The sequence below is a fragment of the Onychomys torridus genome, chromosome 2 (assembly GCF_903995425.1).
Source record: "Onychomys torridus chromosome 2, mOncTor1.1, whole genome shotgun sequence".
Taxonomy (NCBI): Eukaryota; Metazoa; Chordata; class Mammalia; order Rodentia; family Cricetidae; genus Onychomys; species Onychomys torridus.
In genome coordinates, this window is record NC_050444.1 from 147,568,135 (window position 1) to 147,580,705 (window position 12,571).

At 52.1% G+C, this 12,571-nt stretch overlaps 1 protein-coding gene across 1 annotated transcript; it reads left to right on the forward strand.

The window, feature by feature from the left end:
- Positions 1-2,061: 2,061 nt before the first annotated feature.
- Znf683 (zinc finger protein 683) lies at positions 2,062-11,623 on the forward strand. Its single transcript, XM_036178616.1, is given in 7 exon segments — positions 2,062-2,233; positions 6,027-6,697; positions 8,582-8,710; positions 9,697-9,982; positions 9,985-10,017; positions 10,998-11,078; positions 11,280-11,623. Coding segments are annotated over 7 exon segments (1,716 nt in total).
- Positions 11,624-12,571: the final 948 nt, after the last annotated feature.

Consider the following 12,571-nt stretch of genomic DNA (forward strand, 5'->3'; position numbering starts at 1 on the left):
CCTCCCTCCCTCCCTTCCTTCCTTCCTTCCTTTTATTTTGTTTTTTGAGACAGGGTTTCTCTGTCCTGGAGCTCACTCTGTAGACCAAGCTGGCCTCAAACTCAATGATCTGCCTGCCTCTGCCTCCCATCCTGAGTGTTGTGATTAAAGGCGTGTGCCACCACTGCCTGACTGAAACCCTGTTTCAAAACGAGAGAAAATCCAAACAAGAAGACCATGCCCTAGACCCAAAGGGCTCTGGGCAGCCCCCTCTGAACCCTCTCTTTCTTTCCTGGAGGCCTATTTAAGGCAACTTCAAAGGCATTGCATCTTCCTGTCTTCTCTCTCACCCCCGGGGCGCCTCAGACCCAGGCACTGCTGCCCGCCTGCCCAACCTCCTTCCTTCCCAGCCGGAGAGGGCTGCTGCAGCACCAGGTGAAGAGCTCCCATGGCCAGCCGGTGCCTTCCAGGCCATGGTATTTGAGACCTGCGGCAGGCCTGGGGAGAGGGAAAGGGCAGGGTATTGTGGGGCTGGGTTGAGGGTTTTGGAGTCTGCGGGGCATTTGGGGGCACTTAGGACAGGACGGGTGAGGTGCCAGTTGCCTGGCTAAGTTGACCTCTGTATTGTGTGACCTCAGAAGAAGACAGCAGAGCAGCAGGGTGTTGACTGGCTGCCAGGTGGACACTGGGATATCTTCTTGTCAGGCTGGACAGGTGGTACCTGGGGCCTCTCCTTTCTAGCTTCACCGCTGCTGAGGGAGTTGACCTGCTAAGGGTCACAAGACCCTGATGTTTCCCAGAAAAGCTACCTTGGTGAGCCTGGATGGTGGGGCCTCTGGTTGCTGTGGTCCTGTTCTCTGTGGAAAAGTCAGGCTCCTCAATTCCCGATGGCCTAGAGGAATCCAGAATGTTCCCTCAGAACCCCCATGAGAACTTTGCCGTTCATTTAATATCCTTTCTGTACCTTCCAGGGAAATGTCATTGGCTTCTAGATGTGAGGACTAAGCAGTTGTCACATGTTAGCTAGGGCCATATCCATTTCTCTTTACTTTTTTCGGGGGCAAGGTCTCACATAGCCTTGACCGCTCTGTGTAGCCATGGATGGCCTTACAGTCCTGACCCTTCCCCTTCCACCTCCTGAGTGCTGGAATTACAGTGTTCTCCACTATGCCCAGCTTATGTGTTGCTGGAGGTCGGACTCAAGGCCTCACACAGGCGAGGCATGCACAAAGGACCCCATCTCTAGTCCTTTGCCCTTCATTTCTCATAGAGAGACACTGAAGCCAGCAAGAGAGTGACCTGCACACAGCCTCATCTCAGTGAGTGTGTCTTCACAGCTCACCTGACTCACCCATTCTCCCCATCTGGGAGTGGGAACATGAAGGGAAAACCAACTGCCCATTTGGGTGGTTACCACAAGACTTCTGGGTGGTTCGGGATACTCCCTGTCCCCCAGCATGGGCTTCCAGCTCTGTCAAGATGACCAGCTAGAGTGGGACATGCCCTTCTCTCTGAGAATGTCTGCCAAATTAAGAGGAAGGGTAGAAGCCTGAATGGGCTAAGTCCTCACCTTTCTGCTCCAGGCAGAGACTCCAGAGACCTGTGGACATGCTATAGAGGCTTAGATTGTCCTGTCAGCTAGAAGAGGGAACAACCACACAGAACGTGTGGATGACCATGGCCTTGAACTTTACTGGGGGCTCAGAACCATTCTGTGGCCTTTGCAGTCTTGGAAAGGGATTTCCCTCCAAGTTGACTCTGGTCCCATTCAGAACAGCACAACAGATGAACACCAGGGTGATCAGGAGTGGGGGCATGGAGGGATAATGGGGCAAATTATGTAGGGAAGAGGGGACAGGCTAAGGTCAATGAAAAAAAAGCTCTTGGAGAAAGAAACCTTTGGAGGAGGGAAGGGGAGCCATTTGAATGAAAGATATGGTGAGTGGGTATCCATGGTTTAGCTTCTTCCCTTTAGAAACCCAACTGGGGTGTCTGTGCAAAAGACTCCCAAGTCCTGGGCCCTCATGCCTTTTCCCTGCTTCCCAGGTCTCGCCTGATACTCCTCAGCCGCTTCCAGACACAATGGCTACTCATGACCTGTCCTGGGCCAACTGGATGTGTCCCTTGCCATTGGCACCAGCTAAATCTTCCTTGCTGGACTGCTCACAAGGCTCAGACCTGTATCCTTATGCCCCGCAGAAGACACTCCTGAGCATGACCCCACAGGATCTCAGAGAGGATACCTCAAACCTGAGTGAGTCTGGGCCTGGGGCTGACCTCAGAGCTCTGTTGGTGGGTCGAAGAGGACATGGGTTTTGGGATGGGGATGAGGATAGAGACTCAGGCACACTTTCCTGCCACATTTAGTGTTGGGGTTCTAGCCAGAGTTGTCTGTGGCCTTTCAAGACAGCAGCGTAGCAGCTGGGTGAGGGTAACTATTGGCCTAGAATGTTTGGGCTGGAGCAGGCTTTAATTCTTTTTTGCATTTATTTAGTTAGTTATGTATACAGGCATGCGCAGAGGACAGCTTGCAAAAGTCAGTTCTCTCCTTCTACCTTATGGATCCTGGGAATCAAAATCATGTTGTCAGACTGGGTAGCGAGTGCCTCCACCACTGAGCCTTTCTGTCTACGTTCTTCAATATAAATGTTCTTTTTTTGCCAATTAATTTTTGCACGTGTATGTGTATGTGGTGGGTGTGTGCATGTGTGTATGTAATTGTACACACCCATATAGAGGCCAGAGGAAGAGGATGTCCATAATCCTACCCTCTGACTTTCTGCCTTAGTCCCTTGAGACAGGGTCTCTCACTGAACCTGAAGGTAGGCTGGCCAGCAAACCCCAGTGATCCTGCACACGGCCATGAAGGGCCCTTTATATTGGTGCTGGGATTTTTGGGGGGGTGAGGATGGGCAGAAATTGGGCTGAGGATTTGAATTTAGTTCTTCATCTTGTGCAGGGGGTACTCTTACTCACTGCTCAAGTCTTTGCTTGCTTGCTTGTTTTTCAAGACAAGGTTTGTCTGTGTAGCTGTGGCTGTTCTAGAACTCACTCTGTAGCCAGGCTGGCCTCGAACTCACAGAGATCCACCTGCCTCTGCCTCCTGAGTGCTGAGCAAGTCTCTTAAGATGACAGGAGCACTGGGCGGGATCAGAGCTGGGCCTGAGTTCTCCCTCCCCCTTTCTAGGTCCCCAGCTCCGGGCACGCCCACGAGCTCTGCAGGTCTCTTAGACCATTCTAGGCTTGTTGTGTTGGAATACTCTGAGACTCCCGGAGGATGGGGACCGACCTGCTCTGTCTTTTATTTCTGGGACTCCAGCAGGACCCTAGCACAGAACACAGAGTGAAACAGCACCTTAAAACTGATGGAGGGGAGCTGGAGAGATGGCTCAGTGGTTAAGAGCACTGGCTGTTCTTCCAGAGGACCCAGGTTCAAATCCCAGCACTACATGGCAGCTCACAACTGTAACTCCAGTTCCAGGGGATCTAACACCTTCACACCAATGAACATAAAATAAAGTTAAATAAATTATTTAAAAAACAAAAACAAAAACAAAAACTGGGCCTGGAGAGATGGCTCAGAGGTTAAGAGCACTGACTGCTCTTCCAGAGGTCCTGAGTTCAATTCCCAGCAACCACATGGTGGCTCCCAACCATCTGTAATGAGATCTGGCACCCTCTTCTGTATACATAATGAATAAATAAATCTTTAAAAAAAAAAAAAAAACTGATTGATGGAGGCTGGGCAGTGGGGATCTCACTCTGATATATATATCAGAGTGAGATCAGGACAGGCACCAAAACTACACAGAGAAACCCTGTCTCAAAAAACCAAAACCAAACAACAACAATAAAACCTGATTGAGGGAGCCAGGTTTGGTGGTGCACACCTTTAATATGAGCACTCAGGAAGCAGATGCAGGTTTATCTCTGATCTGGAGACCAGCCTGGTTTACACATCAAATTCCAGTAAAGTCAGGGTTACATAACAGAGAGATCCTATTTCAAAAAAGAGTTTTTGATTGAGGCTATAAATGGAGGTCCAAGCAGATAATCAGATCTCCCTTTTGGTATTATCCCCCCCACCCCATGCTGGGGATAGAACCCAGAGTCTCCCACATGCTGGGTAAGCACTCTACCTCTGAGCTAAGGACCAAAACCCCAGGCCTAGTATTTAAATATTTATGATCCTAGCCTTACCCGCCCCGCTGCTGCCCAGCCCTGGCCATGCTGTCTTTTTCATGCCTGCTCCTGTTCTTACCCTTAAACGTTTTCACAGCTCACGGTCAGTCTTCAGCTGGCTCCTCTACCCCATGTCCTCTCTCTTTCTTGTCCTCAGTCTTCCCATTGTGTCCTCTACCCCTTCCTCCTCTTCCTTTTCCTCATCTCCTGCCTTCTTCACTCATGCCCTCTCCTTTCTCCACTCTGTTCTCTTTATCTGGAGTAGTACTGTTCAAAGGAAATTCGTGCAACAACGTGAATATTCCATACCCAGCTGGTCAATGCCTGCTGGCTTTTTTCCCTCACTGTATCACCTAGGCTGACTTTGAACTCATGTTCCTCCTGCCTCCTCCTCCTGAGTGGGGTCACAGGTGTGGGCTACCAGGCCAGCTGGGGTCACAGGTGTGTGTTACCAGACCTGCTGGGGACACAGGTGTGTGCTATCAGACCTGCTGGGGTCACAGATGTGGGCTACCAGGCCAGCTGGGGTCACAGATGTGGGCTACCAGACCTGCTGGGGTCATGGGTGTGTGCTACCAGACCGGCTGGGGTCATGGGTGTGTGCTACCAGACCTGCTGGGGTCATGGGTGTGTGCTACCAGACCTTCTGGGGTCACAGATGTGGGCTACCAGACCTGCTGGGGTCACAGGTGTGTGCTACCAGGCCAGCTGGGGACATAGGTGTGTGCTACCAGACCTGCTGGGGACACAGATGTGGGCTACCAGACCTGCTGGGGTCACAGGTGTGTGCTACCAGAGCAGCTGGGGTCATAGGTGTGTGCTACTGTGCACCTTACATGTGGCACTAGTACAACTAAAAAACTAAATTTGTTTGGTTTTGTTTAATCTTTTATTACATTAAACATTTTTTTTTTTTTTTTTAAATTTAGTAGCAGAGCAAGGTGGCGCACACCCTTAATTCTAGCACTCAGGAAGCAGAGACAGACAAATCTCTGTGGGTTCCAGGTCAGGGAAGGCTCTATAGTGAAACTCTGTCTAAAAAAAAAAAAGTGTGTGTGTATGTGTGTGTGTGTGTGTGTGCGCGCGCGCGCGCACATGCATGCCATGATGCACATGTGGAGGTCAGAGGATTGTCTTCAGGGTCAGTTGTCTCCTTCTAACAGGTGGGGTTGGGAGCTTGAACTCAGGTCAGCAGGCTTGGGAGCAAGCACCTTTTCCTGCTGAGCCGTTTTGGGGTCCCTATTTTTTTTTGTTTGTTTGCTTTTATTGACACAGGGTCCCATGTAGCCTGGGCTGGCCTCATACTTACTCTGCAGCCAAGGATGACTTTGAATTCCTGATTCTCCTGCCTCGATATCCTAAGTTCTGTGATAATAGGCATGTACCACTATGCCCAACAAAGAACTGAATATTTTACTAAAGTTACTTTAAGGCAAATTTAGTTATATGTTCAGCAGCTGCCCCTTACAACCCTTGTGTAACCTCCTCTTGACCCGAGACATCCAAATTTATATATTTAATCTGGTACCTCTCTCTTAAACTTCATTTCATCCGTCTGCACACTTGACCCCTACTCCCCATGTCTAATGGGATATGCCCTTGACCCTTCTCCCTGATGTCTAGTAAACTGTTTATACAGTTTTTTCTCCCTTAAATTGTCAGGTGTCCCTGCACACTGGTAGCTTTTTATTACAGGCTTAGTAGCGGAGGGGAAACTAAGTCTCAGAGGCAAAGGGAAGTGCCCAGTCGAGTTGCCTCATCACCTTGCAGGTTCTTTCCCCAACTCTGAGACGGGCAGGCTAGGGAGGGGCCACATGTTTGGTCCAGACTGTGGGGGACCTGATCATCTTCCCTTTCTGATTCAGAGCACCAGCCACCAGGCCTGCACGGAGACTCTACAGACAATAAGAAACTCACAAGCAAGGACTCAGTGAACAGAGAAGACATGGGAAACCAGCCAGAAAGAGGCTTCTGCCTACCCCTCCCTCCTCACACCAGCTCCTCCCCAGATGTCAGGCTGGACAGAAAGCACCCTAGTCCCTTGACCTTCTGGCCCTGGCTTCCTCCCACCATCGTCTCCAAGGAACTCCCTCTCCACATCTGCCCAGTCTTCCCTGGGTCCCCACTTCTCCTGCCTCCCCCTTACCTATTCACTTATGGGGCCCTACCTTCTGTCCAGTGTCCACAACTCCTCATGCTGCCCCCAGACACCTCATACCCCACCATGGCCACATCCAGCTTGCTTATGACAGCCAATGGTGCTGGGCCCCATATTACCCAGGAGAAGCCCCCGCTTCTCAACTCAGGGGCATGCCAGAGTGCTGGACACACCCTGACCTCCCAGGTCAGGCATCAGAGCTTTAGAGATGCCTCGACCTTCTCCCCAGTACAGGCTGCTGTGGCAGCTCCTGTAAAGCGGCCAGGCTCCCAGGCTGGTGTCCTAGCCCTGCCCTACCCTCTGAAGAAAGAGAATGGTAAAATCCTATACGAGTGCAATGTGTGTGGCAAGAACTTTGGGCAGCTCTCCAACCTGAAGGTATCAGCTTTCTGGGTCCTGCTATCCCCTCCCATCTTCAAATGACTCTCTTGCCTTTCCCTTTGCTTCTAGAATCAAGTCCTAAAACCTGGAAGCCACTCCTGGGCATCTCCTAGGGCCAAGTGGCCTTGAGGCTCACCCAGGTGGAAATACAGGACAAGCTGGGTTTGGCGGTGCATACTCTCGGAGACTGAGGCAGGAGGGTGACAAGGCCAGTCTGCGCTAATGAGACTCCACCTGTCTTAGGGTTCTGTCACTGTGAAGAGACACATGACCACAGCGACTCTTATAAAGGAAAGCATTTAACTGCTGCGGCTGGCCCAGTGGTTTAGTCCATTATTCGGGAAGCACGGTGACATGCAGGCAGACAAGGCACTGGAGAGGGAGCTGAGAGTTCTATATCTGGATCTGGATCTGCAGGCAGCAGGAAGAGACAGTGAGCCACTGGCTAGGCTTGAACTCCCGAGACCTCCAAGCCTGCCCCTAATGATAGGCGTCCTCCAACAAAACCACACCCACTCCAGCAAGGCCACGCCCCCTGGTAGTGACACTCTCCATGAACCTATGGAGCCATTTCCTTCTCCTTTTTGTTTGTTTTGTTTTGTTTTTTGAGACAGGGTTTCTCTGTGTAGCCCTGGTTGTCCTGGAACTCACTCTGTAGACCAGGCTGGCCTTGAATTCAGAAATCCACGTGCCTCTGCCTCATGAGTCCTGGTGTGAGCCACTGCAGCCAGGCTTTATAGGGCTGTTTTTATTCAAACTACCACACCATCTAAAAATAAAAATAAAAAAAGCCAGGTATGGTGGCTTTTAATCATAGCACCTAGGAGGCAAAGGCAAGCAGATCTCAGTGGGTTGGAGGCCCCTGGTCTACATGCCAAGTTCCAGGACTTCCAGGGTTACATAGGGAGGTCCTTCTCAAAAAATAAAGGGGGTGTGTGCGCACATCAAAGTCTCCTCCATCCTGAAAGGTTGCTGTGAGATCACTTTAAGTTAGAAATGGGACATCGAGGTCCCTAGCAGACAGGAATCCAAGGTAACCACAATTGATTAGTGGGTTTGAGCGTAACAGACATCAACTGTAAAGTTCTTTCCCAGACAGCATCCTCTCTGGGTCCCCAGCTAAGCCTCCTTCTTACTTCTGAAGATCAAAAAGGGGGAATGGGTAGGTTTTGGAGACTCAAGACCACAGTCTTACAAACAACCTTTTTCAAGTGGGATCCCACAAATCAGGCCTGGTGCTGTAGGTGTGATCATGTACATCATCCAGCAGGGGATGAGCATGGGGGCCCTCACTATTAGCCAAGACCACAAGCTATGTGCAGGTTACAGTTACTGGGGAAACAGCTGTTCTGGGTCCTCTAAGCCTTAACAAACCTCAAATGACTCAGAGAGCTAACAAAACCTGCAGATTCCTGGGCTCCAGCCTCAGCTGGTCTAGACTCCGCATTTTTAAAATTTTATTTACTTTATGTGCATCAGTGTTTTGCCATGGGTGTCAGGTCCCCTGAAACTGGAATTACAGACAGTTGTGAGCTGCCATATGGGTGCTGGGAATTGAACCCTGGAAGAGCAGTTGGCGCTCTTAACCATCTGAGCCATCTCTCCAGTCCATAGACTCTTTTTAGTATGCTCCCAAGGTCATACCAAAGCTGCTGGTCTATGAATTGTATTTTAAGTAGCTATTCTAGGGGATACCTAGGGTACCCTTTATCTATCTTCCTGAATTTCTGCTACAGGGCAGACCAAATAATGAGTGTCCTGGGTATTGGTAGTGCGTGGGGTGTGTGTGTGATAGAAAGGCCTAGATGCCAGCAAAGGATCTGCAGAGGGTGTGGGTGGAGATTTGGCGTGGACTCTGAGCCCTGTTACTATTTCTTCTAGGTCCACCTGCGTGTACACAGTGGGGAGCGTCCATTTCAGTGTGCCCTGTGTCAGAAGAGCTTCACCCAGCTGGCCCACCTGCAGAAGCATCACCTGGTGCACACCGGGGAGCGGCCCCACCAGTGCCGGGTGAGACTTTCCCCCCTCACAGGCACACTTGCAGCTTGTGGAGTTCTAGGTCCTGGAGGGATGGCACCTGGGCCTCTGTTTCCCAATCCCGAGGAAGTAAAGATGGAGAGGAGAGGGTAGAGAGCTTGTGCGTGTGTGTGTGTCTGTCTGTGTGTGTACTTGAGCACAGGGCAGGGCACTGGAATGGGTGGTGTCGGAGGAGAAAATAGAGCGGCACATCTGTGCATGGAGAATACTGAAGTTGAAGATCTTGGAGCATGCACACCCTCCCGACCTTCCTGGGCTGTCGAAGGCCATAGCACATGCAAAGAATCCAAATAGGCAAACAACTGGCTCAGTGCAGCTCCTTGAGTCTGCCCTCATTCTTGGGGAGGGCAGGGGTGCGGGGTGGGGGGGGGGGGGAACTCCTCCTTTTACAGGGGCAGAAATGAGAGCAGTGTAGTGGCTCTGGGTCTAAGCGATGGAGTCAGACCGCTGTTCAGATCCTAGCTTCTCCTCCCAACTTGCGCGGCCATTGGCTAGAGGAGTCCTTTCTCTGAGCCTCTCCCTGGTGTTTAGTAGTCATGCTTCTTGGGAAGACTATGCGAGGTCAGTTCCTGGCTTGACCGCTCCCCAGTAAATGTTGACCACACCCACTGACACTGCAGCCCCTCGTATCAGGGTCCTAAGTGACTAGCCTTACTTGGTCTTCCCTAACTAATGAGGTTAGGAACCAGTGCTCATCTAGCACTGGCAGAGAAAGAAAGAAACTCAGAGGGAAGTCACTCACACAAAGTCACACAGGAACAAAAGGAGAATGCCAACCCCAGCCTGCCAGGCTCTGGCGTGCCCTGCTGTGGGTTCCAGGGAGAAACAATCAGAAAAGCTTCTGATCTGCATTGACAGGGACGTGGGTTAGGGGAGGTGTGTCCAGGATGGTTGGGGTGGGGAGAAGGCCCTGAGCCGGTTGGAGGGCAGGGATGACGTGAGTGCCCATCCACTGTCAGATATGCCACAGACGATTCAGCAGCTCCAGCAACCTCAAGAGCCACCTTCGCCAGCACTCAGGTGCCCAGCCGTTCCAGTGGAACATCTGTTCGAGTCGCTTCACCCCGCATGTACATCTGAAGCTGCACCATAGGCAACAAGGTCCTCGGCCCCTGGCCCACACCCACCTGCCCCTCGCCTCCCTCACCTGCCTTGCCCAGTGGCACCAAGGAGCACTAGATCTTGTGGAAGCCTCATCAGAGGAGATGGGCTGGGATGTGGACAAGGTCAAGGTGTCCAAGGTATCTCCGGGAAAGCAAGGGCAGCCAGCCTGAGCAGTGGTGCAAGGGTTTCTCTGGGAACGGAGTGTTGGCAATTAAAAGATTCTCTCAATGCTGAGTCAAGGCCTCCCAAGTATCTCTGGTGGAGGGGAATGTCTCCATGCACCCTGCCAGATCCCATCCCTCACCAGGGAGCAGGGCAGGGCACACAGCCCATACGGGGTGGATACATGCAGCCATCTTCCTCAAGCTAGGTTTGGGTTCCACTCCCCGTCTGTGACCTGTCTGGGACTGAGCTCTCCGTCTCAACTGACCAATGGACAGTGCTGCCTTTCAGGACTGGTTGAAGGCAGTGTCCTCAGAGGCAGGAGGACTGGCAGCCATTAGATTATTATCAACCACTTAATTGCCAAGTCTGATGGACAAAGCACCTGGAAGTCACCGGAGAATGAAGCAAGAATTGATTTGTGTGCAGCCCAGGACATGCTGCCCTCCTTCCTGAACACCTTACCCAACACCTTTCCCATTGTCCCTGGGTCCTGCTTGCCACTTTCTAACTCAGTTCCTACTCAGCCAAGGCAGAGAGGTCAGCTGGTATTACCTGCCATCTCCACGGGGTGGGGGTGAGAAAAGACACAGATATTCCTGTCCTCTCGTGACCCAGAATCATGATGTACCCTGTGTACTGGGACCAGAGGGCAATGGGGTATCTAGCCAGTTAGGACTACAGACAGGGAAGAACCAGCAAAAGAGTGGGGTAACAACCCTAGCGATGGCGCATCTCCACGGGAATCCCCTCAGATGTGCAAAGTGTTCCCTTCCTCCACGCGTGAGCCAGGCGGCATAAGGTGGGAAGGTGAACCGCCCGGGGAGGATCAGGTTAGAGCCACCATAAAGGAAGGCTGTGAAGAATGACTCATTTTTAGCCACTGTGAGGTTCCTTCGGCCGACTTGCGGCAGAGGGCGCCAGTCCCGCCTCTGTTGGTTTCGTGTGCCTTCCTCGTCTCCGTAAGGAGTGACAATCCTACTCCACGTGGTAGGTGGCTCCAAGACCGAGAGAACCCTCCTAGGGAGTCCCTCACGCGATGGCAAGGTGGGCTTCGGCCGCGCCGGCAACGAAGGTTCGGGTTCCGCTCACCTTTGTCACAACTTTGGGGACCGGGGATGCCAGCCCCTCGGGCGAGGCCCCTCCTAATTAGCAGGAGTCTACCCGCTTCCTTGTCCGCGCTCCGCTCCAGTGCAGTAGCAACTCCCAGACCTTCCTAGGTTCAGTCCAGCTCCCCGGCCCCAACGGGTCCCAGACTCCTTTCGTCTTTGCTCAGGTCTAGCTCCCCGAGTGCTCACACCAATCCACCTCCGACATCCCCAGAGGCGTGAAGTTGCAGGGCGGACGGAACAGAGAGCAGGAGCTCGGGAGGGGGAGGTCTGTGTGGGAGTGATCTGGACTGAGACCTGGGGTGAGCATGATCCTCTGAAGGTGCATCTGCAGGCCCAGGGCACCGACACCATATGGATCAGGTCCCCGCCCGCGGCCGGTGCGAGCGAGGCTGCTGTTTGCTCAGGGGGACGGGCCGGAGGAGGCGCTTCTCTGCCTGGACAGTGGATCCGGGTGCACCTGCAGCCAAGCGCCCGCCGGCTCAAGCCCCAGCCCTCGATCTCGCCATGAGAGAGCCGCGCAGGGGCTTCGGGGCTCGCCTAACCCGGCTCTTGACTGGACTAGGGGGCCGAAGGGAGCGCAGGGTCAAGATCTCAAAGGAGGCCAGACTCCCGGATAGGTGAGGCGAGATGGAGAAAGGCTGGGTGGGGCGTCCCTGGCCTAGGGATGTGCGTTTGGGATTAGTGTGCATAAAAATTTAACCGGAGTTCAAATTAGCATGCGAGAGTATTTTAGAGCACAGAAATATACGTGACAATGTGTCATGATTTGGGTCTGTGTACTGTGGGGTTTCTCCGTGGACATTTTATTTTTCCTTTTAGAAGATAAGGTAGCCTCATGTAATGAATTGTGTATAGAGCAGCTCTGGCCTCAAACTTGTGGCCAATCTCCCAAGTGCTGGGATTTACAAATATGCTCCATTACATTGGGCTGTCCTTGTGCCTCTTTTGGAAAACTTAAAGCAACTTTGAGAACTTCCTGTCAGGCAAGCTGCTTACCAACGATTTTCTACCCAGTTATCTCCTCCCACTGCCTGCTGAGGCCATCTGCTGTGGACTTTGGTTCTCATGTCACAGGTCAATGTTTCTCTGGCCTTTATGGTCCTTTGTTGTGAGTCTGACAGGCTCTGGAGCTGGCGCTGCCCTGAGACACTACACATGGGTTTCCCCGTCATCCTGGAACCTGAAGATGGCTCTAGGCTGTACCCACCATGAGCCTTTATATGCATACCACTTGCTTCCTGCTTTCCCTGAATGATCTGAAGCAACCCTCCCGGCAGTCCTGTGAGGTGTGGATCCCCTGTGACTCAGATCCAGAAGTAGAGTTCAGAGACATGAAGTCACCTACCTAAAGTCACACAGTTGGGAAGAGGTGAAGCATTAGCTGACTGACTTCTGAACTTGCTTCTCCAAAAGTTCTGTTGCTATGGAGATGGCCAAATGGGAAAGCTGTGATGGT